This window comes from Scyliorhinus canicula, chromosome 19 (genome assembly GCF_902713615.1).
Source record: "Scyliorhinus canicula chromosome 19, sScyCan1.1, whole genome shotgun sequence".
Classification (NCBI taxonomy): Eukaryota; Metazoa; Chordata; class Chondrichthyes; order Carcharhiniformes; family Scyliorhinidae; genus Scyliorhinus; species Scyliorhinus canicula.
Window position 1 is genome coordinate 19,192,591 of NC_052164.1, and position 27,806 is coordinate 19,220,396.

General features: G+C 45.6%; 1 protein-coding gene across 2 annotated transcripts; it reads left to right on the forward strand.

Moving 5' to 3' along the window:
• Nucleotides 1-8,759: 8,759 nt before the first annotated feature.
• rundc1 (RUN domain containing 1) lies at nucleotides 8,760-27,327 on the forward strand. 2 transcript variants are annotated; one of them, XM_038779461.1, is made up of 6 exons: nucleotides 8,760-9,222; nucleotides 14,255-14,263; nucleotides 20,986-21,144; nucleotides 22,337-22,535; nucleotides 23,583-23,693; nucleotides 24,690-27,327. In XM_038779461.1, the coding sequence occupies exons 1-6, from the start codon at nucleotides 8,860-8,862 to the stop codon at nucleotides 25,544-25,546; spliced, it is 1,698 nt and encodes a 565-aa protein (XP_038635389.1). In that variant the 5' UTR covers nucleotides 8,760-8,859; the 3' UTR covers nucleotides 25,547-27,327. The 2 variants fall into 2 exon arrangements, with proteins under 2 accessions (XP_038635389.1, XP_038635390.1); XM_038779462.1 differs by lacking the exon at nucleotides 14,255-14,263.
• The last annotated feature ends 479 nt before the right edge of the window (nucleotides 27,328-27,806 follow it).

Here is a 27,806-nt window from a genome sequence, read left to right on the forward strand (position 1 = left end):
GATCGAACCTGGGACCTCGCCGCCGTGAGGCAGCAGTGCTAACCAGTGCCCCACCGTGCTGCCCTTGCTTGTCCAATTCTGGCCTATTGCGTATTCCTGATTTTCTTTATGTTGGCAGCATGCCTTCAGGTGTCTCGGCACTAACCACTGAAATGTCTTCCCTGAACCTCTCTGCAAGTCAGCCTGTCTCACCTTTCCTTTAAAGCATTATAATTATTACTGTATCAGTGGGCTATGTCTGGTTCAGCTAATGCTAACCATATTCATAAATGTTAGAGGAATACGGTTGTTAATCTGTGATGACGACACATGCAGAAGCAGAGGCGTTCTTTCAATCCTGCAAATTTGGCCAAGATTTGGGTGGCCTGCCTTAATCTCAAGGTGTGATGTCAAGCTTTTTTTGCTAATGCTCTTGCAATGGTGCCTTAGGACAATTTGGGACCAAAGACATTATATGGATGCAAGTTGTGATATTAGTCATAGAGATCAGTCAATTCAACATCAGTGGTGGTAGAACTTCCATAAAATATAATTTGGGACAGAATTAATAGTCACATGGACAAATGCGGGTTAATTTTTCACATTAACTTCATTGCAGTGTTAATGTAAGCCTACTTGTAACACTAGGGCAGCACGGTAGCATAGTGGTTAGCACTGTGGCTTCACAGCACCAGGGTCCCAGGTTCGATTCCCTGCTGGGTCACTGTCTGTGAGGAGTCTGCACGTTCTCCCCGTGTTTGTGTGCGTTTCCTCCGGGTGCTCCGGTTTCCTCCCACAGTTCAAAGACATGCAGGTTAGGTGGATTGGCCATGCTAAATTGCCCTTAGTGTCCAAAAAGGTTAGGAGGGGTTATTGGGTTAGGCGGATAGGGTGGAAGTGAGGGCTCAAGTGGGTCGGTGCAGACTCGATGGGCCGAATAGCCTCGTTCCGCACTGTATGTTCTCTGTTCTAATAAAGATTATGAAGGAGAATTAGCATAGATTTCCGAAGGGAAAATTGTGTTTTATTAACTTGCTGGAGTTTTTTGAAGAGGTAACAGAGAAAGTTGGTGAGAGCAATGCTATTGATTTGGTGTACATGGTGTACAAAAGACATTTAATACAATGTTGCACAACATAGGCGCGAGAAAAGCTACAGTGATTGGAATAAAAGGGTCAGTAGCAACATTGGCTAAGTGACAGAAAACAGAGGCTAATGGTTAATGGATTTTTTTTCAGATTAGAAGGCTTGTTACTGGAGTGCCCTAGAGGTCTGAATTGGGACCCTTGCTTTTCCTGATATATATTAAGGATTCAGACTTTGGGATCAAACTTTGTGGACAATACAAAATTTGGAAGCATTGTAAACTGTGAGGCGGACAGTGCAGAAAATCAAAAAGACATAGGTTGGTGGAATGGGTGAATAGATGGCAGATGAAGCCCAATGCCAAAAATATGAGGTGATATATTTTGGCAAGAAGAACAGTACAAAATAAAGGGTGCGACACTAAAGGGGCTGCAGGAGCAATGGGTCCTCTGTCTGTATGTGCATGAGCCATTAAAGACATCAGGTCAGGTTGAGCGAGCAGTTAATAAAGCATACAGCAGGGGTGGGCAAACTACGGCCCGCGGGCCACATGCGGCCCGACAAAGGTTTTTATGCGGCCCGCCAATGAGGTGCCCGGAATCATAACCGGCATTTTTGAAAAGCCTCCGGGGAAAAGCCGCTGAAGTAAATGCGCTTATTCAATAAGCGCATTTACTTCAGCGGCTTTTCTCCGGAGGCTTTTCAAAAATGCCGGTTATGATTCCGGGCACCTCATTGGCGGGCCGCATAAAAACGCGCGTAGTGGGGTGGATGAGTGGGGCTGTCTCATTGGTCGGTTTAGTTGGATGTGCGACCAATAGGAGTCCAGGTTACAAACAATAAGCCTTATTATTGTTTGTAACCTGGACTCCTATTGGTCGCACACCCAACTAAACCGACCAATAAGGCAGCCCCACTCATCCACCCCACTACGCGCGTTTTTATCGTTGACTCGGCCAGGCTGTGCTTCTGTCTGTGTTAAGGATCAGCACAAGCAACTTGACACCTGATTTCAACAAACTGGTAAATGACTGCAGTCAGATGCATCATTCTCATTGACATTGTTCTGTTACTTACTGAGTTACTTTGTTTTTCAAATAAATGTGCTTTTTTTTCTTTAAAGACCTTTTATTTTGGCTATTTAAAATATTAATTATTTTACTTAATATACTATGCGGCCCTTTAAAATTGTGAATTTCTGAATGTGGCCCTTGCACGGAAAAGTTTGCCCACCCCTGGCATACAGTATCCTTGGGGCAGCACGGTGGCACAGTGGTTAGGTTTGAATCCCGGCCACTGTGTGGAATTTGCATTCTCCCTGTGTCTACGCGGGTTTCACCACACAACCCAAAGAGGTGTAGGGTAGGTGGATTGGCCATGCTAAATTGCTCCTTAATTGGAAAAAATAATTGGGTACTCTGAATTTTTTGTTTTAAAAGACATACAGAATCCTAAGCTTTATTAGGGTACAAGAGCAAGGACGTTATGTTGAACTTGTATAAGGTGTTATTTCGATATCAGCTGGAGTGTTGTTTACAGTTCTGGGCACAGCATTTTATGAAGGATGTGAAGGTTTGGAAAGAGTGCAGAAGAGGTTTACGAGAATGGTTCCAAGGATGAGGAACTTCAGTTATGAAGTAAGATTGGTAAAGGTTTCCATCCTTAGAGTAACATATTCAAGAAGCGGCTGGATATAGCACTTGGGGAGAATGGGTTCAAAGGCTATGGGGAGAAAGCAGGATTAGGCTATTGAGTTGGATGATCAGCCATAGAACATAGAATAGTACAGCACAGAACAGGCCCTTCGGCCCTCGATGTTGTGCCGAGCAATGATCACCCTACTCAAACCCACGTATCCACCCTATACCCGTAACCCAACAACCCCCCCCCCCCCCTTAACCTTACTTTTAAGGACACTACGGGCAATTTAGCGTGGCCAATCCACCTAACCCGCACATCTTTGGACTGTGGGAGGAAACCGGAGCGCCCGGAGGAAACCCACGCACACACGGGGAGGACGTGCAGACTCCGCACAGACAGTGACCCAGCCGGGAACCGAACCTGGGACCCTGGAGCTGTGAAGCATTTATGCTAACCACCATGCTACCGTGCTCACCATGATCGTGATGAATGGCAGAGCAGGCTCGAAGGGCCGAAAAACCTCCTCCTGCTCCTATCTTCTATGTATGTATCTATGTTAAAGAACATTGAGAGGAGATTTGACAAACGTATTCAAAATCATGAGGGGTCTGGACAGAATAGATAGGGAGAAACTGTTCCCACTCATGAAAGGATCACGATCGAGAGGGTACAGATTTAAAGTAATTGCCAAAAAAAGCAAAAGCGGCATGAGAGAACTTTTCCATCCAGCGAGTGGTTAGGGTCTGGAAGGCACTGTCTGAGAATGTGGTGAAGGAAGCTTCAATCAAGGCATTCAAGAAGTAATTAGACTATTTGAAAATAAACAATCTGCAGGATTACAGAGAGAAGGCAGGGGAATGGCACAAGGTGAAATGTTCATTTGCAGAGCCAGTGCAGACAAAATGAGCCAAATTGCCTCCTCCTGTGCTGTACAATTCTGTGAATCTGTGTTCAGTGATCAGAATTTAATGGCATCGTGGCATGAGTCAGTGGAGGCAGTCATTAGAAACCAAATACAACAGGGGAAAAGCGGGGGCGGGGGGGTTTCTGCAACGCGGCAGGGGGTGGGAGATGACATGGTCAAGTGCGAAGAAAGGGGACATCTCGGATGGGCTAGGTATAGAGTGGAATTAAAGGGGCAGGAGTTAAGTGGGGAAGATGATGGATGGTAGAGGGGATTGGAGGCGCAAGCCTCTGGTAAGGTTTGTAACGTGGAACGTCCGGGGGCTGAATGGGCCGGTTAAAAGGTCGTGGGTGTTCGCGCACCTTAGGAGCTTGAAAGCGGGGGTTGTCTTTTTGCAGGAGATGCACCTCCGTGTGAAGGACCAGGTTAGGTTAAGGAAGGAGTGGGCCGGGCAGGTTTTTCACTCGGGGTTTGATTTGAAATCGAGGGGTGTGGCGATTTTAATGCGCAAAAAAATGGGATTCGTGAGTACGAAGGAGGTGAGGGATCCAGGTGGGAGATAGTGATTGTGAGTGGGATATTGGAAGGGGCATCGGTAGTGGTGGTAAATGTGTATGCCCAAATTGGGATGATATGGGTTTTATGCTGGCAGCAATCCCCGATTTAGCCACGTACCAGTTGATCATGGGAGGAGATTTTAACTGTGTCCTGGAGCTGAGGGTGGATAGATCGAGCCCCAGGTCGATGGGTAGGGTACGAATGGCAAGGGAGCTGGGGTGTTTATGGAGAGGATGGGTATGGTGGATCTATGGCGCTTTCAGAACCTAGGGGGAAGTATTCCTTTTTTTCACATGTCTATAAGGTGCATTTGAGAATTGATTACTTTGTAGTGAGTCGGGAGATTTTGGTTGGGGTGGAGGGGGCAGAGTATGTGGGGATAGTTATCTCCGACCATGCACCCCACTGGCTGGATATTCGGTTCAGTACGGGACGAGAGCAGAGGCCGAGGTGGAGGTTTGACTCGGGGTTGTTGGCGGATGGAGGTTTTTGTGATAAGGTGCGGTTGGTGATAGAGATTATGTGGAGTTCAATCAGAATGGGGAGGTGTCAGTGGGTATGTTTTGGGAAGCACTGAAGGCAGTGATCCGGGGAGAAATGATCTCATTTACAGTTCATGCGAATAAGGAAAGGAGGGCGGAACATGACCATCTAGTGTGCGAGATAGTGAAGGTGGACAGGGAATATTCGAGGATGTCCACCGTGGAGCGATTGGCGAGGAGGAAAAAGTTGCAGGGGCAATTTGACAGGCTAACAACAGGGAGGGAGGTAAGGCAACTGCGTAAGGCAAGAGGGGTGCAATACGAGTATGGGGAGAAGGCGAACCGCATGCTGAGGCACCAGCTGCGGAGGCAGGCTGTGCCGAGGGAAATATTGAAGATCCGGACGGTACTGGGGATGTGGTGTCAGAGCCAGGGAAGATAAATGAGCCATTTAGAGAGTATTACCAGGGACTTTATGAGGCAGACCCAGGAGGAGAGTAGGGGGACATGGGGTGGTTTCTAGACGAGCTGGAATTTCCCCAGGTGGGGAAAGCAAAGAGGCAGGCGTTGGAGCAGCCCCTGGGGTTGAGGGAGGTGCTGGATAGTATCGGGGTACGAAGTCGGGGAAGGCCCCTGGGCCGGATGGGTACCCGGCAGAATTTTATAAGGAATTTGCGGCGGACCTCTGTTGGGGGCGTTTAATGAAGCACTGGAGAAGGGGGAGTTGCCAGAGATGATGAAGCAGGCAGTAATCACACTAATCCGAAAAAAAGGGAATGATCCGGTGGAATGTGGGTCATATAGACCCATATCACTATTGAACACAGATGTGAAAGTACTGGCTAAGTTGTTGGCGGGGAGGATGGAGGATTGTGTCCCGGGGGTGGTTGCAGAAGATCAAACAGGCTTCATGAAGGGCAGGCAGCTCGCAAGTAATATAATACGCCTCTTGAATGTGGTGATGAATCCGTTGAGAGCTCTGGTACCGGAGGTGGTGGTGTCCATGGACGCGGAAAAAGCATTTGATCGGGGTGGAGCGGTGGTACTTTTTCGAAGTTTTGGGAAGGTTTGGGTTTAGGTTGAGATTTGTGGCATGGGTGTGGTTGCTGTATGTGGCGCCAAGAGCGAGGGTGAAGACGAATGATATGAGCTCACAAAGCTTTGACTTACACAGGTGTACGAGGCAGTGGTGCCCGCTGTCGCCGCTGCTGTTTGCACTGGCCATAGAGCCATTGGCGATGGCTCTCAGGGGGTCGACAGAGTGGCAGGGGATAATGAGGGGATAGAGGGAGCATCGGGTGTTGCTCTATGCCGATGACCTCTTGCTTAATGTTTCGGATCTGTTGAAAAGTATGAGAAGGATTATGGGCATGTTGGGGAGGTTTGGAGGGTTCCTGGGATACAAGCTGAATGTAGGGAAAAGCGAGGTATTCCCGGTGAATGAGCTGGCACAGTGGGCTAATTTAGGGGGGGGTGCCATTTACGGTAGCGTGGGATAGGTTTAGGTACTTGGGGATTCAGGTAGCGAGGGAATGGACGAGGCTCCATAAATGGAACTTAACGAAGCTGGTGGAGGAGGCCAGGGAGTATCTTAAGAGGTGGGATACACTGCACTTAACGTTGGCGGGGAGGGTCCAAGTGGTGAAAATGAATATTCTGCCCAGGTTCTTGTTTATCTTTCAGACTCTCCCGATCTTTATACCAAAGGCCTTTTTTTGGAAAGTGGACACAATCATCTCAGACTTTGTATGGGCGGGGAAGGTGCCGAGGGTGGGGAGGACCCTGCGACAGAGGCATAGGCAGCAGGGGGGTTGGCGTTGCCAAACTTGCTTCATTATTATTGGGCGGCGAATGTGGACAAGGTGCGGCAGTGGTGGAAAGGAGAAGGGGTAGAGTGGGTTAGGATGGAGGAGGAATCTTGTAAGCGGTCTAGTTTGAGGGCTGTGGTGGGGATGGCAGCATTGCCAATGGCTCCGAGTAGGTATTCAGGGAGCCCAGTGGTGCAGTCCACGGTGAAGATATGGAATCAGCTGAGGAGGCATGTTAGGGTGGAAGGGATGTCGGTGCTAATGCCGCTGCGCGAGAATCATGGGTTTGAGCCGGGGGGGATGGATAGTGTATACAGGAGCTGGAGGGAAGTGGAGCTGGTCAAGGTGAGGGATCTGTATTTGGAGGAAGTGTTCGCCAGTCTGGAGGTGCTAAGGGAGAGGGTAGAACTGCCGAGGAGGAGTGAGTTCAGGTATCTACAGGTTAGGGACTTTGCACGAAAGGTCTGGAAGGGGTTCCCTAGATTGCCGGGATACACCCTGCTGGAGCGACTGTTGCCTCCAGATGTGGAAGGGGAGGGAAGAATTGGGGCTATATATAAGTGGCTGGGGGAGCAGGGAGGCGAGCAGGTGGTGAAGATCGAGGAGAAATGGGAAGCGGAGTTGGGATTGGAGATCAATTGGGGAGTATGGAGTGAGGCACTGCACAGGGTAAACGGGACCTCCTCTTGTGCAAGAATGAGCCTGATGCAGTTTAAGCTGGTGCACAGGGTGCATATGACTCGGGCGAGAATGAGTGGGTTCTTTCAGGGGGTATCAGAGGAGTGTGAGAGGTGTGGGCGGGGGTCAGCGAATCATGCGTACATGCTTTGGGGTTGTGTAAAATTGGGAAGATTCTGGGTGGGAGTGTTCGCGGTCTTAGCCAGGATAGTGGAGGAGGGAGTGGATCCGGACCCTTTGGTGGTGATATTTGGGGTTTCAGAGAAGCCAGAGCTCATGGAGAGGAGGAAGGCCAATGTCTTGGCCTTCGCCTCTCTGCACGACGACGTATTTTGCTGGAGTGGCGGTCGGCATCGCCACCAGGGGTAGCAGCATGGTTGGGTGATCTGTATGATTTCCTGTGGTTAGAGAAGATAAAGTATCAGTTAAGGGGCTCAGCAGGGGAGTTTGACAAGAGGTGGGGGATGTTTGTGACCGTGTTTGAGGAGCTGCTCGTTGCAGGGGGGTGATGGGGTGGGGGGGGGGGGGGGGGGGGTGAATAAGGAGAAAAATCTGTACAAACTGTATAGTTGATTGTTGGGAAGAATGTTTCCCGGGGTGTTTATTTGCTGTAACCTACTTTGATACAAGTTTGAATAAAATGCGTTTAAAAAAAAGAAACCAAATACAAATATAAAAGCAGAATACTGTGGAGGCCAGAGATCTGAAATAAAAACAGAAAGTGCTAGACATACACAACAAGCCTGGCCGCATCTGTGGAGAGCGAAACATAGTTTTAATGGCCGTAATTCTCTGGCCATTGGGATTCTCCTTTTTCAATGGGAAATCCCATTGAGAGGCGGCGAGAAGAATCCCACCACCAGCAAAAGGCGTGCCTCCGAGAAACACGCGGTTGGGGGACTGGAGAATCCGACTCACTGTTTCAAGTAACTTAGCAGCAATAGCTGAGTTGGTAGCACTCTTGCCTCCAAGTCCTGAGGTTTTCTGTTCAAGTCTCACTTCAGGCCTTAAGTATAACAATTTGCACTCTCACTCCAGTGCAGTACTGGGGGGATGTCAAAGGTGTAGTATTTTTGATGTGTGTGTGGTGGGGGAGGGAATAGAACATAGAACATAGAACATAGAACAGTACAGCACAGAACAGGCCCTTCGGCCCTCAATGTTGTGCCGAGCCATGATCACCCTACTCAAACCCACATATCCACCCTATACCCGTAACCCAACAACCGCCCCCCTTAACCTTACTTTTATTAGGATACTACGGGCAATTTAGCATGGCCAATCCACCTAACCCGCACATCTTTGGACTGTGGGAGGAAACCGGAGCACCCGGAGGAAACCCACGCACATAGGGGGAGGACGTGCAGACTCCACACAGACAGTGACCCAGCTGGGAATCGAACCTGGGACCCTGGAGCTGTGAAGCATTTATGCTAACCACCATGCTACCCTGCTGCCCCAGATCCCCAGAATGCAAGCAGTTGAATGGGAAGGTGGGACGAGGTTGAAGACCATTGAGAAAGACTTAGCCAGGAGAGGCCAAAAGGTCTGGCACACCTGTGGCTGCACGGTGACGTCATAGGGCGACGCAACGGCTTGATGTCATGGGAGTGACGCCGCGACGTAACGTCAGGTGCGCTGTTCGCACAAGATGGCGCCCGTAAACTGGTTGTTTTGAAGCAGGGTGGGTGGACACGACCCAGCGATTCCCATCGGCCGCGGGATGGACGACATGTCCCTGTCGGATTCAGAGAGGCTGGCCGGGGAGCGCTGGGCCCCAGTGGGGGCGGTGGCGAGCCCTGAGGAGATGGAGAGGGCCGGGCCGCCCGAAGCAGGCTTGGGGAGCGGGGTGGCGGTGATGGCGGAGAAGATGCAGCGGCTGGAGGGCGAGCAGGAGCTGCTGAACTCGTCGCTGCTCGCCCTCACCTCGCACTTCGCCCAGGTCCAGTTCCGCCTCAAGCAGATCGTCAACGCCCAAAGCGACGAGAAGGAGCGGCTGCTGAAGGAGTTGGAGGACTTCGCCTTCAAAGGCTGCCCGCAACCCTTCGTGACCCGGGCTCTGGACGGGCAGCACCTGGACAATGCGGTAAGGATGTACACCTCCCATCTTCACCCGACCTGCCACAGGAGCTTAATCCACCTTTCAAACTCGTCTGGTCGAATTTGAATTCACCTCATTTGTTTAAAACAAAGCCTAATTTCTTCTGGAATAAAAAAACGTATTGGGAAGTTCACTATAACACGATACACAGCAAACTGATTACAAATCTGAGGTGTTGAAACCGGTCTGTTGGGTGCCCTTCCCCTCATCTCCATGGCAAGGATATATTCCATCTTCTATGCCTCCTATTTGCTAGTTTGTAATTTGAGTGAGTAGATTAAAAACGCCCAAATCTGTCAAATTGACCTTTAAATTGCACATTCCTTATTTTATTTTAAATTCGGAGTACCCAATTATTTGTTTTTTCCCCAATTAGGGGGCAATTTATCGTGGTCAATTCACCTACCCCGCACATCTTTTCAGGTTGTGGGTGTATCATAGATATCATAGAATTTACAGTGCAGAAGGAGGCCATTCAGCCCATCGAGTCTGCACCGGCTCTTGGAAAGAGCACCCTACCCAAGGTCAACAACTCCACCCTATCCCCATAACCCAGTAACCCCACCCAACACTAAGGGCAATGTATCATGGCCAATCCACCTTACCTGCACATCTTTGGACTGTGGGAGGAAACCGGAGCACCCGGAGGAAACCCACGCACACACCGGGAGGATGTGCAGACTCCGCACAGACAGTGACCCAAGCCGGAATCGAACCTGGGACCCTGAAGCTGTGAAGCGATTGTGCTATCCACAATGTTGCCGTGCTGCCCTGCCCGTGTGAGACGCACGTAGACATGGGGAGAATGTGCAAACTCCTACCCTGCACATCTTTTCAGGGGTTGGGGGTGAGACCCATACAGACATGGGGAGAATGTGCAAACTCCACATGGACAGTGACCCAGGGCTGGGATTGAACATGGGTCCTCGGTGCTGTGATGCAGTAGTGCTACCCACTGTGCTGCCCCTAATTAATAATAATAATCTTTATTATTGTCACAAGGAGTCTTACATTAACAGTGCATGAAGTTGCTGTGAAAATCCCCAAGTCTTGCACATTCATAATTGAATACTTTTTGTAATCAAATGCAGAATTCTTTTAAATTTTGTTAGCGATTACTGCCAACTTCTTCCTAGCTAGAATGTGGAGACTTGTAGTGTATCACAGGCCTACTGGTCATTGCAGTGAACAGAATTGCAGAGACACTACCTGATGATATAAATTTAATCTGGCTATATATGATATGGGTTCAGTGTAGCAGAATACCCTGTATAAACATTTGTAGCCAACTATTCATTGTATTACCTGTCACTGGTTTCATGTTAATTTTTTTATTGTACTTTTAACTTGTATAACAACAAAGGAAAATTACATAGTGCAACAATACCCACACATAAATAAAAAAACAAACAAATATGAACTCCAAAAAATATAATACTACCCAGAATAATCACCACCCACTAACCTCTCCCTCTCTCCCTTACCCCTCCACTAACAGTGACCAGCTCCTTAAAATACAAAATGAATGGTTGCCATCTACGAAAGGACCTGTCAAATCAACCCTCTTATTGTAAATGTGAAAAATTACTTGTCATCATCACTTGAACATTAAAAATGGTTCTGGATAATTAGGTGCACTTTACTAATGTGTGGAAGATTTACTGATGTTCTCTTTTAATAGTCATCCAACTTAACTTTATTGTGCTTATATGTCAAAGGCACTGCCCAAATACTACAATAAACATGGATTTGTTTGAGACATTTGTCCAAAATTATTTTGCTTGGTACAATTAATTAATTTAGCAGAATTATTGCTGTTATCCACGCGACCACTTGTAATTCTTTGGAAAACACATTTAATGTTATTTTCACAATATTATTTTGCTCCCCTCACTAGGTTCCCCAAGTGCAATATACTGTTCCCCAACTGAAAGGTTGGCAAGTAACTCTGCTGACAACTTTTAAAATAATTAATATCTTCAAGTCACATGAACAGTTTCTCCATAAAGGAAAGCAACTTATTCATGATCGGGACCCTTGCTGATGACTGTTGAACTCCAGGATATGTTGAGTGATTCTGAACTGCCACTTTAGAAATTTGTGATAAACCTTGTTAATAGACTAATGAGCCCCTGAGTACTCCTTAACAATTTAAAAAAAGTGTTCACTGCAGAATGTATTTCTTATTTGCATGCTGAACAGATGGTAACAAGCAACTGTTCTACCTTAAGTTTGCATTGTGTGAATTCAGCAGATTGACACTTGGGATTCTTCCTACAATGTCAAACAAGATGTGTTTGTACTGTATTTCAAAAATGAAAGAATCTGGATGCTGCCTCTACGGTTTGGATATTGAAGTTTTCGAAGAAAGGTGCAGAGAATTGAGAGATTGCATTAAATGATCGTAACTAAACCCACATTGACCTTATGACATGCACAATACTTTTTTCTGAGTAATTAAACTTTTCAAAAAAAGTACTTCAATACTAGTTATGAAGTTACACATTGGTATTCCGTATTCCAAGATTTTGGCCTGTGACAGTAAAGGAACAGCAATTGTACTCTTGTATGACTTAGAAGGAAACTTGCAGATGGTGGTGTTCTGGTGCAGGTGCTGCTCATGTCATAGGTGATTGTGGGTTTGGAAGATGCTGCAGTGCAAAAGAGCTGGAGGCAGTGAATGTTTAAGGTGGTGGATGGGGTGCTAATCAAGCAGGCTGCTCTGTCCTGGGTGGTGTCAGGTTTTTTTGAGTGTTGTTGGAGCTGAACTGATCCATCAAGTGGAAAGTATTTCCTCACACTCCTGACTTGTGCCTTACAGATGGTGGGTGGCTTTGGGGAGTCAGAGGTTGAGTTACTCGCCACAGAATTCCCAGCATCTGACCTGATATTGCAGCCAATGTGTTTGTAACATTGATCTTGTTTTGTTTCTGGTTGATGGTAAACCATAGGATATTGATAATGGAGTGATAATTTCGCTGAATGTCAAAGGGAAGATGGTTAGATTTTATTTTATTAGAGATAGACATTGCCTGGCACTTGTGTGGCATGAATGTTAGCTGTTACTTGTCAATCCAAGCTTGAATGTTGTCCAGGTCTTTCTGCAGACTCTTGACCACTTTGATATCTGAGGAGTTAAAATAAGTACAGAACACTTCAGGTGGCAGAAAACACCCACACTTATTACATTATGATGGAGGCAATGTCGTTGATGAAGCAGCTAAAGATGATTGGGCCAAGCACGCTCGCCTGAGGAATTCTTAAGCAATTATAGGTTTGACCCATCAAGTCTACACCAAGCCGTCGAAAGACCACCCTAACTAGGCCCACTCCCCCATCCTATCCCTGTAACCCCATCTAACCGTTGGAATTTTGCATGACCAGTCCACCTAACCCGCACATCTTTGGACTGTAGGAGGAACCAGAGCACCGGGAGGAAACCCATGCAGACCCAGGGAGAACGTACAGACTCCACACATGGTCATCTGATGCCGGAATTGAGCCCGGGTCCCTGGTGCTGTGAAGCAGCAGTGCTAGCCATCGTGCTACCCTGGGACTGAGATGATTGACCTCCAACAACTGCACCATTCTTCCTTTGTGCTTGGTATGACTCCAACCATAGGAAGAGGATTGTGTTTGTTGGAGGCTCAGTCCCAGGTCAGGGCTGCAGGAATTCCTTAGATAGTGTCCTACAACATACTTGCTATTGCATTTTTTGAATGGTTTAATCCAAGTAGTTTAGAATGTATAAAATATCATTAAAATAATGAAAGCTACTCGTTTCAATGTTATGTAGTCAGAATATTAGACTTTGGAAAACAAGTGTATTTTGAATGTTTATTTGCATTGTGCAAGTAAATTTATTACAATTGTAACCGCAAATCAAACTGTTGTAGCTGGATGTTTGAACCAAAAGCCTACGTTAAATGGGGGAAGCTGAAAAGGCTGAAAATCTGAAAAAGATGGAAAAAGTTGCAAACACTATCAGTTGCCGTTAGTAAAAACAAAAGGCAGGTTTTGACCTTTTCTGATGTGTGCTTCACATTTGACATTTAAACAACAAATCCTGAAGAGTATCAACAAGTTTATTTTCTGTTTTCCTGGCTGAGCACTTTCCCCATCTCCCTCCACCCATGGATATTGTGTTCTTTTTACTCATTTCTAAAGGAGACGAATGACTGATTTTCCATTACTCTGCTTTGTGCTCAATACCAAGAGCTACCCACCCTGCCTACTTTAGTGGAATTGCTGCTATACATTATGTATGTGATATTCAGGATAGCATCATAAGCTATATCCAAAATATAATCTCAGAAGTATGACATAGATCTACAACATTGTCATTTTTGCATGTTGCATATTTAAATGGTTATGAAATTTTATATTGGGCCTTTCACAAAATTGTGATGGATTGCATTATAATTTGTTTCTTTAAATAAATTTAGAGTACCCAATTATTTTTTTGTCCAATTAAGGGGCAATTTAGCGTGGCTGATCCACCTAGACGTCTTTGGGTTGTGGGGGTGAGACCCATGCAGACACAGGGAGAATGTGCAATCTCCACGCGACAGTGACCCGGGGCCAGGATTGAACCAGGGTCCTCAGCGCTGTGAGGCAGCAGTGCTAACCACTGCTCCACCGTGCCGCCCGTTCCGTTATAATCTGAATGCAAAATATTGTTTTAAAATATGGCAATTTAAGAAGTCCTAAAATACAAAGTTCATTGGATTGAAGAAAAACAAGTACTAAAGTTGTGAGATACAATATGTTTTGAAAATAATACTTTAGAAATGCTGCTGATTAACCCCAGCAGAGAATTATCAGCAACTGGCCAAGATCAATCATTTTACCCATGTAGCCGTAATGAACTAGAATGTAAAATTGAAACAAGGTTAACTCTGAGTTTACTAATAAAAAAAGAACACCTGAAGTTTGATTTTAAAAATTAAGTAATTGTAATATATCAAATGATTCTAATCTTCTGTTTTTTTTTGTATTGATTCTGCCTAACATGCAGGAAGGTTTGGTAAGTTCATATTCAAAGTTGCATTTTTTTTGTATAAGAAATGAAAATGTTGTGAACACATTGCTGATGATTGGGTTATTTTTCGCATTCAAAACTGAATATTCAGTCATTTGAATTAACTAACATGGGCCCGGGGCAGCATGGTGGCGCAGTGGGTTAGCACTGCAGCCTCACAGCGCTGAGGTCCCAGGTTCGATCCTGGCTCTGGGTCACTGTCTGTGTGGAGTTTGCACATTCTCCCTGTATCTGCGTGGGTTTCGCCCCCACAACCCAAAAACGTGCAAGGTAGGTGGATTGGCCACGCTAAATTGCCCCTTAATTGTGAAAAAATGAATTGGGCACTTTAAATTTATTTTTAGAAAACTAACATGGGCCCAGATTATGCAGAGATTTTTGTCATTGAGCTGTCTGCGTTTGAGTGAAAAGGGGAAGTTCTCACCACGTAAACTGTGCAGCTGAGGACCCTCATTCCAAGAGCCAGCCATTGAAATCCGTTGATGTGGCTGGAGCTTCCTTTTTTCTGCTCTCTGTGCTATCAGGTGCAACAGGGTTTTAACGGCCAATTTAGTAATAACTTGCTAAACAAAAGAACAAATGGAAATAAAAAGTAATTTCATATTTGTGGACCTTTTATAAAAAAAGGAGAGGTTTAAAAAAAAAACTATGGGTGGGATTCTCCATCACACCCCACCACTTTTCAGGTGCGATGTTCCCCAGCCAACGGCGGGGATCCTCTGTCCCAGCAGCAGGCCAATGTGGGCAGCCCCACGCTGTCAGGAAATCCATGGGCGTGAATGCTCTGCCAGCGAAACAGAGAATCCAGCCCATATTTCAGCATCTACCTTCACTACATATCCCAATTTTTATTTTGCTCCATATATATTTTTTTGAAAATAATTTTGATTTTACTGCCTTTCATTTCCTAGTTGACCCCCTTGTGAGAATTGGCTGTTGGGCTAGTGATGACATCGCTGCAGTGTCACACTGAGCATCCCCATTATCGAATGTGGTTATCCACTGCATGGCAAGAGACGAATGTTCTTGCCACCGACTGGATCTATCTCTCAGCGAGGCATTATTCAAGGTCACCAACAAGTCCTTTTGCTTTGCCACTGACTATAAAATTCCAGGCCATTAATAATACAGCAAGGTGGAAATTTAGTGCCGAAAAGGTTGAATTAATTGGATTGTGTGCTTAGTTCAGGAACCATGAAAAATATCATTTACATGTCCGTTTGGTCTTTGTATACTTTAAATGCACTGCTGTAAACTCTAAATTGCTTGCCTGCATGAATGAGGATGACAAGTTTTTCCAAGTTCTTAAAATAAATTTAGAGAATCCAATTTTTTTTTCCAATGAAGCGTGGCCAATCCACCTACCCTGTACATAGAATTTACAGTGCAGAACGAGGCCATTCGGCCCAACGAGTCTGCACCGGCCCTTAGAAAGAAGACTCTACTTAAGCCCACGTCTTCACCCTATCCCCATAACCTGGTAACACCGCCTAATGTTTTGGACACTAAGGGGCATTTCAGCACGGCCAATCCACTTAACCTGCACTTCTTTTTTAAAAAATAATTTTTATTGAAAAGTCCAGAAAAGGCTGCCACCGTTTATAGAACCCTTGTACTGATCCTCTCAGGGCAAATTTGACCCTTTCCAACTTTATAAATCCCGCCATGTCATTGACCCAGGTCTCCACACTTGGGGGGCCTCGCATCCTTCCACTGCAGCAAGATCCTCCGCCGGGCTACTAGGGACGCAAAGGCCAGGACACCGGCCTCTTTCGCCTCCACCGCAACTCCGAAAATCGCGAGTCCCCACCCTGGTTTGACCCTGGATCCAACCACCCTCGACACCGCCACCCCCTTTCAGAATTCTTCCAGTGCTGGGCATGCCCAGAACATATGGGCATGATTCGCTGGACTCCCCGAATATCTGGTGCACCTGTCCTCGCCCCCAAAGAACCTAGTCCCGGACATGTGGGCCCGGTGCAGCACCTTAAATTGGATGAGACTAAGCCTTGCACATGAAGAGGAAGAGTTGACTCTCTCCAAGGCATCCGCCCAAGTCCCGTCCTCTATCTGCTCCCCAAGTTCCCCCTCCCATTTAGCCTTCAGCTCCTCCACTGACGACTCCTCCACCTCCTGCATTACCTTATAGATGTCAGACACCTTCCCCTCTCCGACCCACACCCCCGAAAGCACTCTGTCCATCGTCCCCCGCGAGGGCAGCAAAGGGAATCCCTCTACCTGTCGCCTAGCAAACGCCTTTACCTGCAAGTATCTGAACATGTTCCCTTGGGGAAGCCCAAATTTATCTTCCAGTTGCCCCAGGCCCGCAAACCTCCCGCCAATAAACAGGTCCCTCAATTTACTGATGCCCACCCTTTGCCACCCCCTAAATCCCCCATCCTTGTTCCCCGGGATGAACCGATGATTGCCACCCAATGGAGCCTCCATCAAGCCCCCTGTTCCCCCCATGCCGTCTCCACTGTCCCCAGATTCTTAGGGTCGCCGCCACCACCGGGCTCATGGTATACCTCTTAGGGGAGAGTGGCAACGGCGCCGTTACCATGGCACCCAGGCTCGTACCTCTACATGACGCCATCTCCATTGTTTTCCACGCCGCCCCTCCCCCCTCCATCACCCATTTACGCACCATTGACACATTGGCCCAATAATACCCCAAAAGGTTGGGCTGCGCCAGCCCGCCTCCCTCCCTCGCTCCAGGGAAACCCTCTTCACTCTCGGAGTCTCATGTGCCCACACAAAGCTCAAGATACTGCTAGTCACTCTCCTAAAGAAGGCCCTGGGAATGAAGATGGGCAGGCACTGAAAAAGGAACAAGAACCTCGGAAGCACCGTCATTTTGACGGACTGCACCCTCCCCGCCAACGACAATGGCAGCATGCCCCACCTCTTGAACTCCTCCTCCATCTGATCTACAAGCCTGGTGAAATTATGTTTGTGAAGAGTCCCCCAGTCCCTGGCCACCTGCACCCCCAGGTACCTAAAACTCTCCCCTGCCCGCCTAAGCGGGAGCCTGCCAATTCCTTCCTCCTGGTCTCCAGGGTGCACCACAAACACCTCACTCTTGCCTAAATTTAGTTTATAACCTGAAAAGGTCCCAAACTCAGCTAGCAGCTCCATCACCCCCGGCATCCCTCCGACCGGGTCCGCCACATACAGTAACAGGTCATCGGCATACAACGACACCCTATGTTCCTCCCCACCTCGCACCAAACCTCTCCACCTCTCTGAATCCCTCAACGCCATCGCCAGCGGCTCGATTGCCAATGCAAACAACAAGGGGGACAGGGAGCAACCCTTCCTGGTCCCTCGGTAAAGCCGGAAGTACTCCGACCTCCTGCCATTCGTGGCCATACATGCCATCGGGGCCTCATATAGCAGCCTCACCCATCTAATAAACCCTTCACCAAATCCAAACCTCCCCAACACCTCCCATAAGTACCCCCACTCCACTCTATCGAAGGCCTTCTCCGCATCCAGCGCCACCACTATCTCTGCCTCCCCCTCAATCGCCGGCATCATGATGACATTCAACAATCTCCGCACATTTGTGTTCAGCTTCCTTCCCTTCACAAACCCTGTCTGGTCCTCGTGTACAACCCCTGGCACACAGTCCTCTATCCTGGTGGCCAGGATTTTTGCCAGCACCTTGGCATCTACGTTGAGGAGAGATATGGGCCTGTATGAACCACACTGCTGGGGGTCCTTGTCCCTCTTTAAGATTAATGAGATCAGCGCCCGCGACATCGTCGGGGGCAAAGTCCCCCCTTCCCACGCTTCATTAATTGTCCGCACCAGCAAGGGGCCCACTAGGTCCACAAACTTTTTATAAAATTCCACCGGGAACCCATCCGGCCCCGGTGCCTTCCCTGACTGCATCTGCCCGATCCCCTTAACTAGGTCCTCCAGCTCAATCGGCGCACCCAACCCCTCCACCTGCTCCTCCTGCACCTTCGGGGAAAGAAAGCCCGTCGAGGAACCTCTCCATTCCCCTCCTCTCCCCCGTTGGCTCCGACTGGTACAGTTCCCCGTAAAAGTCTTTGAAGACCTCATTCACCTCTACCCCCTTCCGCTCCACATTCCCACTCTTGTCTTGTCTCTCACTCCAGCAATTTCCTTAGCCGCATCCCGCTTGCGGAGCTGATGAGCCAGCATCCTACTCGCCTTTTCATCATGTTCGTACACTGCCCCTTGTGCCTTCCTCCACTGTGCCTCCGCCTTTCTAGTGGTCAGCAAATCACATTTAGCCTGCAGGCTGCGCCTCTCCCCCAACAGTCCCCCCTCTGGTGCCTCTGCGTACCTCCTGTCTATCTCCAGCATCTTTCCCACCAGTCTATCCCTCTCGCTCCTCTCCCTGTGTGCCCGGATGGATATCAGCTCCCCACGAATCACTACCTTCAGGGCTTCCCAGACCACCCCCACCTGAACCTCCCCCGTATCATTCACCTCGAAGTACCCCTCAATACTTGCCCAGACCCTCCTACACACCACCTCCTCCGCCAACAACCCCACATCCAACTGCCACAACAGGCGCTGGTCCCGCACCTCCCCCATCTCCAACTCTATCCAATGCGGAGCGTGGTCGGAGATTGCAATGGCCGAATACTCGGCCTCCTCCACTCTCGGAATCAGTCCCCTACTCGCCACGAAGAAGTCTATCCGAGAGTAGACCCTATGTACGTGGGAGAAGAAAGAGTACTCCCGTGCCCTCGGCCTCACAAACCTCCATGGAATAACCTGCACTTCTTTGGACTGTGGGAGGAAACCACGCCGACACAGGGAGAAAGTGCAAACTCCACACAGGCAGTCATCCGAGGCAGTAATTAAACCCGGGTCCATGGAGCTGTGAGGCAGCAGTGCTAACCACTGTGCTGCCCTGCCGCCCCATCTTTGGGTTGTGTGGTGAGACCCACACAGACACGGACAATGTGCAAAGCACTGTGGCTTTGCAGCGCCATGGTCCCAGGTTCGATTCCCATTACTGTCTGTACAAAATCTGCACGTTCTCCCCATGTCTTTGTGGGTTTCTTCCGGCTGCTCCGGTTTGCTCCCACTAGTCCCAAAAGGCATGCTGTTAGTTAATTTGGACTTTCTGAATTCTCCCTCTGTGTACCCGAACAGGAGCCAGAATGTGGCGACTAGGTACTTTTCACAGTAACTTCATTGCAGTGTTAATGTAAGCCTACTTGTGACAATAAAAATTATTATCTCCACATGAACAGTGACCCGGGACTGGGATCGTACCTGGGTCCTCACCACCGTGAGACAGCATTGCTAACCACTCCGCTGCCCCAATTTTTTAAAGCTAATTTTATTTCAAATCTGTTGAACTGTTTCCCTTCTACAACCTGCAGATTTGTTTTCAGAAACAGGTTTTTTGTCTGAACGATCTGTTGTGTTGAGCAGTGTACATTGACTGTTCTATCTCAAAATGTGAAGGAGGATACAGCAGGACATATTAATGTTATATTACAGACTGCAGTTGGGGTGACTGAACTCAGGGCCAAGGCGGCATTAGTTGAGATGAGGGCATGTACGTGTTGCCGCTACCTCGGGCTGGCGCTGTTGGGGTTTGCAGCTAGCATGGCTAGGAAATGCAGTTCTGCAGACAAGGTGATTTCTCTGGGGTAGGTGGGGATTGGGATATACTCCCACTTCGGTCTCCCATGTATGTGTTGATGATGGGTCTCAACCTGCTGTGTACAGGGATGTGAATGGAATGTGCTGGGGAAAAGGTATCAGTGGTTGAAGTAATCAGTGGAGTCAGGTGGTGTTCATTTCCTATATGAGTGAAAAAGAATTGGTGAAAGCACTTAGAAGGTGGGTCAGTTAATTCATGGGAAGAACAAAGTGCCACATTATAGATGGGAGAGTGAAGGAAGAAGAGCAATTGTGTAATGCCAGCATAACGTTGGAATAGAGCAGGTTTGTCCCAGCATGGAGTTGGAATTGAATGGCAGAGCAGGTTCGAAGGGTCGCATGTACTACTCTTTCTCCTTTGTCTGTTTCTATGTAGATGAGCACGAAGATGACTAAATTGAACAGTCTTGTCCATTTTTTTAAAGTATCAATTTAGATTACCAAATCTTTTTTTCCAATTAAGGGGCAACTTAGCATGGCCGCTGCACATCTTTGGGTTGTGGGGGTGAGACCCACACAGACACCGGGAGAATGTGTCTTGTCCATCATTTCTAGTTTACTATGTTTTGTATTTGAAAACAGCAGATATTAGGGTATTTTTGTAAATGCTAAAGTAAAAAAATTAAATCGACATTTTTAAAGCAACCAGAATATTCTGTATTGAAAGGGTTAAGGGCAACAGATCTGTTACACAAATCATGCACTTCAGCTGGTAACCTTATTGTTGCTCTAGATTATTGTTTTTACCTGGTCCAATAGTTTTCATTTATTAAATAGGGGGAAAAAATTGGGCACTCTAAATTTATTTTAAAAAACAAAAAAGTATTCAGAATTCTTTTGGTTTGTGTTGGATTCATATAGTTTCTTTGGAATTTTTGCAATCTGTGAATATGTATTTGTTCGTGAACAGTAAGCTTTCAATTTTCCCAACACTTGGTCAGTTTTGACAGAGTCCACAATTTTTATGTGTAAATGTTTAACTTTTTTTTGTTGTAGATTTGAAAATGCAATGAAGGGGTTAGTTTGATCTTTCTTTCTTTGCTTTTCAGAGTGAAAGGGAGAAACTTGAAAGACTTGAGGCTCAACGGCAGAAACAGAGGGAGTTGATCATACAGTTAAAGACACAGCTGGATGACTTGGAGACATTTGCTTACCAGGAGGGCAGCTATGAATCCCTCCCCCAGTCAATAGTTCTAGAACGTCAGCGGGTAAGGATTGTAACCATGTACATTTGAAAGCCAAAGTGAATAGCAAACTTTGTTTCTTATTTCATTCATAATCAATTTAATCTCGGGGCATAATCAGCCAATAATAACTCTGAAGATTTCAACAGCCTCAAGATTGTTTAGACTTGGTCCTTCCAAAGTGTCAAGATGATCAATGAATAATACAATGGGTAGTTGATGTGATTTAACTAGTTAAACTACCAGGGTTGTAGAAATCTGGAACCATCTCCTCCAAAAAAACTGTTATGGCTAAGTCAATTAAAAATTTCAAAACTGAGATTGATGGATCTTTATTATACAAGGTTACGTCATCAAGATGGGTAAATAGAGTTGAGATGTAAATCGAGAATGATCTAATTGAATAGCACATTAGGCTTGGGGAGCTGAATGACCTACCCGAGCTGAATGACCTACCCGAGCTGAATGACCTACCCGAGTCCATGTTCTTAAGTAACAGCAGCTTCAAAAAAACTTGCATTATCTAGTGCCTTTCACTTAAGGATGTTCCCCAGTACTTTACAGCGAATGAAAAGTGTAGTCATTGTTGTAATGTAGAAAGCATAGCAGCCAATTTGTGCACAATAAATTACAAACTAAAATGAAATAAATAACCTGATTATATGTTTTACTAATATTGCATAAGGAATATGTTTAAGACATGAGGAGAACTCCAAAACTCGAGTAATGCTATGGAACTTTTTGCATCCACCTGACAGGCATACAGAACCTAGGTTTAAAATCTTGCCTGAAAGATGACAATTCTGACTCTCCAGCATTCTCTCAGTGCTGCATCAAAGTGCAAACCTAGATTAGGTATTTATCTCTGGAATGGGGCTTGAACCGATAACTTTCTGATATTTCTTTCTGAAGTAATGTCACGGAGTCTAGGGCTGACACATGATGTCAGGCTCTATACAGGCACGGTACCAGTTTGTAGCCACAATTTTCCACCTGTCAGATATATTTTGGGGTGGAAGGAGAAGAGACACCTAAACCACTTGTCTCTGCCCACAGGAGCTGGGATAATCGGGTACTGTCTAGACTTTGCAGTGGTCAGTTACATGGACAGACCTTTTGCCTGCTCCCGTAACTGGAAGTTATTCATGGGACCCAGAAATATGACGGAAAGATACAGGAAAAATGTACATTAATGGGTGTCTGTTTTGGTTTTTAGGTAATCATCGATGAATTGATTAAGAAGTTAGATGTAAATCTAAATGAGGACTTTAGCAATTTGTCACCAGAAGAACTCAGACAGCGTGTTGATGCGGCAATTGCCCAAATTGTGAATCCAGCAAGGGTGAAGGAACAACTGGTAGAGCAGCTTAAAACACAGATTTGTGACCTCGAAATGTTCATCAACTTTCTCCAGGGTATGTAGAACTATTGTGCTGTTCTAAATAGCCAGTGGTATTTATTGCACTTATTGATCAAAAGATCAATAAACCTATATTTTTAAAAATTAAGTTTTGCAACTTAAAGCTTTCGACAAATTGGTATCTAACAGCAGTCAATTTCTGGGAACATCACGCCTTATCATCTTCACCCAACCCACCACCACTCCAAAACGGGCAGCGTGGTAGCACAGTGGTTAGCACTATGGCTTCACCCCGCCGGGGACCCGGGTTTGATTCTCGGCTTGGGTCACTGTTTGTGCGGAGTCTACACGTTCTACCTGTGTCTGTGTGGGTTTCCTCCCACAAGTCCCAAAAGACTTGCTGTTAGGTGAATTGGACAGTCTGAATTCTCCCTCCTGGCACCCGAGCAGGTGCCGGAATGTGGCAACTAGGGGTTTTTCGCAGTAACTTCATTGCAGTGTTGATGTAAGCCTACTTGTGACAATAAAGATTATTTAAAAAAAATTAAATCTCCAGTGTCCCTTGTGTAATTTGATAAATAATGGGTTGTGTGCCAATCAAAACCAAGGATGTGAAATGAAACCAGCCAGAGAAATTTCAATTGTGAAATGCCTTTACTTGTTTTTTCTTTCTGCCAGAAAATACAGAGGCTGTATCTGTGTTATCATAACCTATAATCTATTAACCAAGAAAAGGACTCTGTTCAGCATTATGCATTTTATATTGCTGTTTGTTTAACTGTGTTTGGGAGCGGGAATATGGTGGCGTTCTTTCTAGGTTATAAGATCAAGTCAATACTAGCTGCCAGAAGCCATTTTATTACGGAGTCTCAAAGGTTGTAAGCGATAGGTGATGTGTAACTTTGATTCTGATCTTAAATCAATAGGAATCCTGTTCATATATTAATTTTGTTTTAAATCCCTGGAGTTAAAATTTGAGGTTTCCATCAGTACACATTCTGACACAGTGGAATATTTTGAAAGCACTAAAACATTTACTGAAGTGGCTCTCTAAGAATTTTGCCAAGTAATGTGGCCTTTACACTTTGTTTTCATTACACAGATGAGGTTGGAAGCCCACCACAGCCACAGAATGAAAGGTGCACATGCACTGTGCATGGAGTGAATGGGTCTAAAGCATCAAGTGCAAAATCGCCAAGTGGAAGCCATCATGGTGAGGTGTAATTTTTCTGATGCATTTTATTTCTGGGTGTGAGGCAATTTTGTCATACTCGATAAATTATCTTTTCATGGTCATTATCCACAGAGTCTTCAGATTTTAAATAGAACATTCCATGACATCCCCAAAAAGTCAACAATGTTGGGCAGCACGGTAGCATGGTGGTTAGCATAAATGCTTCACAGCTCCAGGGTCCCAGGTTCGATTCCCGGCTGGGTCACGTGGAGTCTGCACGTCCTCCCCGTGTGTGCGTGGGTTTCCTCCGAGTGCTCCAGTTTCCTCCCACAGTCCAAAGATGTGCGGGTTAGGTAGATTGGCCATGCTAAATTGCCCGTAGTGTCCTTAAATGTAAGGTTAAGGGGGGGGGGGGGGGTTGTTGGGTTACGGGTATAGGGTGGATAAGTGGGTTTGAGTAGGGTGATCATTGCTCGGCACAACATCGAGGGCCGACTTTTTAACTGACTTTTCTGTGCTGTACTGTTCTATGTAATTAGTGCACCTTATCTAAAATGGTAATTGTTGGCCTTATCTCTTAAATAGAGAAAATCTGTGCCATTCAACTGAGTGATCTATCTTTTGTCAGTGCATTATTGCCAAATAAACTATTACCTAACTCTACATCAATATACACTTTTCTTCTTTCCTCCCTTCTCCTTTCCCCCAATGTTTGTATGGATAAAAACAACCACCTTCTCATTTAATTGGCCTGATTTTAGAAGTACAATCTAATGCTTGTGATGATTATTTTAAATTCCAGTAAATATTTTCACCTTTACAAAGCACAACTCTGGAAATTCTTAAAGGTATCCCTGAGAGCCGTACGTGATGTATGATTACAGAATATTTGTATTGGAACAAATTGTAATTGTCACTGCCCTTCAGCAGTAACTAAGTTTGAGACTCTGAGTTAATATAACAGACATATATGTGCAAGTATTTTTTTCTGTTGTTAGAAATGTATATTTTTTAACTGACTTTTCTGTTTTACAGTGGATCAAGAAACAACCAGAAGGATGAGGGAAACTGGGTTAAACCTTGTGCGCAGAGCACTAGCAATTTTGCAGATATTTGCTGTTAGTCAGTTTGGATGTGCTACTGGTCAGATCCCACGTGGACTGTGGCAGCCAAATGAAACAGACAAGGACTACAGTCCACTGCTACTGAAACTAGAGGGTGCTGTAGATAAAGTAAAGCAGCTGGCTTTGAGTCATCAACAGGCTGACGAACATGTGGTCAGCAGTCGTGACATTTGCCTTGGAAAGAATGACCTTATAACAGCTGTGCGAAAAGAGTTGTCAATAGCTCTCAGAGACCTGATGAGCCATGGTTTGTATGCTTCCTCTCAAGGAATGAGCTTGGTCTTGGCACCAATTGCGTGCCTCCTCCCCTCGTTCACAACCTCTCCGCAAACCATGCACCCCTGGAAACTTTTTGTGAAGTACTACAATACCAGAAATGGTAGAGCCTTTGTAGAGTCTCCTGCTCGCAAGCTCTCGCAATCCTTTGCCTTGCCAGTGACTGGAAGTGGCATTGTAACTCCGAAACAAAGTTTACTTTCCGCAGTCCATGCTGTGCTCACCGAACATGACCGTTACAAGCGCAGTGCAGATTCAGAATTTAAGGCCTTAATATGCATGGCATTGAACGAGCGTCGTTTGGTTTCCTGGGTGAACCTGATTTGCAAGTCAGGGACGCTTATCCAGAGTCACTACCAGCCATGGAGCTATATGGCTTCGACTGGGTTTGAGAGTACGCTGAACATACTCAGTCGTCTTAGCAACTTGCACTTCAACCTTCCAGTCGACACTGCGGTTCGACAGTTAAAAAATATCAAAGATGCTTTTTAGCGTTTCCTGATGTATATATTTTATTCAAATTGTTCTATTTTGTCCTAAGAAAGGTTGATTTGAATGTTCAGATCCATTGCAAATTAAACCTATGCTGCTCCTACTTTGAATATCACAGCCTTAACTGAAAGTTTGAGATACATATAATTGACTGGATCATTATTTTTCCTCATAGGTCATTTACACTTGTGTTTTAAATCAAAATTATAAGTGACTAAAAGTTTTAAGGCAGGATTTTAATATTTAAAATATGACTGGTTGCTTGTTGCACAGCTCACGTTGAAACATAGAATGTGCTGTTTTCTAATAATAGTGTTATCGGCATTATATTATATGAATAGTGTTACAGGAAGTAAATGTGATATTCACAAGAAGTGCACACTACTGAATGGCCAAACATTATTACAGATGGAGGTTTAAATCCGCTTTCTATAAAAGGAACGCTGTAGGGAGTTGTTGGTTTTTTGTTCCCTTTGTCTTTTCTGATTACTCAGGTGAGAACTGATTACTGGATCTCTCACATGATTCTTGTCATAATTTCTAATAGCAGCTAGCCAGACTAGTTTCTGCTATAGTAAGCCAGGTCATCAGTTTTTGAACCTGGCTAACAGATGCTTTTCATAGGGACTGAAGTAGACCAATTAGCCCCTCGAGCCTGTCCTGCCATTCATGGCTGATCTTATCTTCACATCTCTCCGTACAAACTCAAATTGGTTTTAATGAGATAAAAGCAAATTATTGCGGATACTGGAATCTGAAACAACAACAGAAAATGCTGGACAATCTCAGCAGGTCTGACAGCATCTGTGGAGAGAGAACGGAGCTCACGTTTTTAAGTCTGGATGACTTTATTTTGCTCTTTAACTTTTGAATTTTATTTTGACTTTTAATTTTTGCCTTTTTCATTTGTTTTCCTGTACACGCATCAGTTTTGACCAATGAAGGTGGACAGGTCCCCTACCTTTGGGCCTGTGCAAGATTTTTTTGGAAGAATGTGAGAGCAGTTCATGGTGGTTGGAACATGGCTTCAAGTTTCAAGCTTGATCTTTTGGCTTAGATAATATAATGTGGTGAATTGCTGCACAATGCTACCACACCATGGCATTGTGCATTGGAGCATCACCCAAGTTGTGTAGCTTGTGTCTCAATTGTGCTTGATGATATGTCTGTGTTTCTGTCATGCATAATAGTTTTATACTTTCTGGGCAATGAGTGTGACCTGTACAGACTACTGTATGTTTTGGTTAGGGAAATGTTGTTTTCTTTCAGACACCGATATTTCTGGAGGATCAGCAAGAACCAATGATAACTTAATGGATGCTATTAGGCAATTATCTAAAATGTTTTGGTTACAAATATTAAATATAGATTTATCTACAATTTTATATATAGATATAATATATTCAGTTATGGTGTAATGTTCAGTGTGAATGGAATGTTCTGATCTAAAATCAGGAATTCCATTTTATGTTGACTGCGTTATCTCTCCTTTTCTAGCAGGAAACTCTGTTGAGAAATCATTCTGTTTAATGTACAGCATATGGCCAGTACTCCTCTCTGTTATGTAAAATATAAACCATACATCTGGAAGAAAAAATTTGATTCTGTTTTACTTTCCAAAATCCCATTCTATACAATTTAAATCATGCACCATACATGTCATAGAATTTACAGTGCAGAAGGAGACCATTCAGCCCATCAAGTCTGCATCGGCCCTTGGAAAGAGCACCCTACTTAAATCCACACCTCCACCCGATCCCCGTAACCCCACCACCTTTTTGTACACTAAGGGCAATTTAACATGGCCAATCCACCTAACCTGCACATCTTTGGATTGTGGGAAGAAACCGGAGCAACCGGAGGAAACCCACGCAGACACGGGGAGAAGGTGCAGACTCCACACAGACAGTGACCCAAGCCGGGAATCGAACCCGAGACCCTGGATCTGTGAAGCAACAGTGCTAACCACTGTGCTACCGTGCTGCCCTTAAAATCTTAATCAGGAAGTGTAAGTAATCAATCACTTCATTCTGAGGCCATTGAAAATAGTGTTAATTGATTTTGGACACATGCTGTTCATGGTATATTCTAAGCTCCATGCCTCAGGACCCATATTAGAAGCTGGAACAAAGGTATAGTCATTAATGTGCAATTTTGCAATGTCCTAAGTTACTGTATTTGTTTAGCAAGGCAAAAAGTTTCCTTCTGAAACATGTAGGTACACCCCCAAATTAGAATTTAGGAATGCAAATGTGTTTGG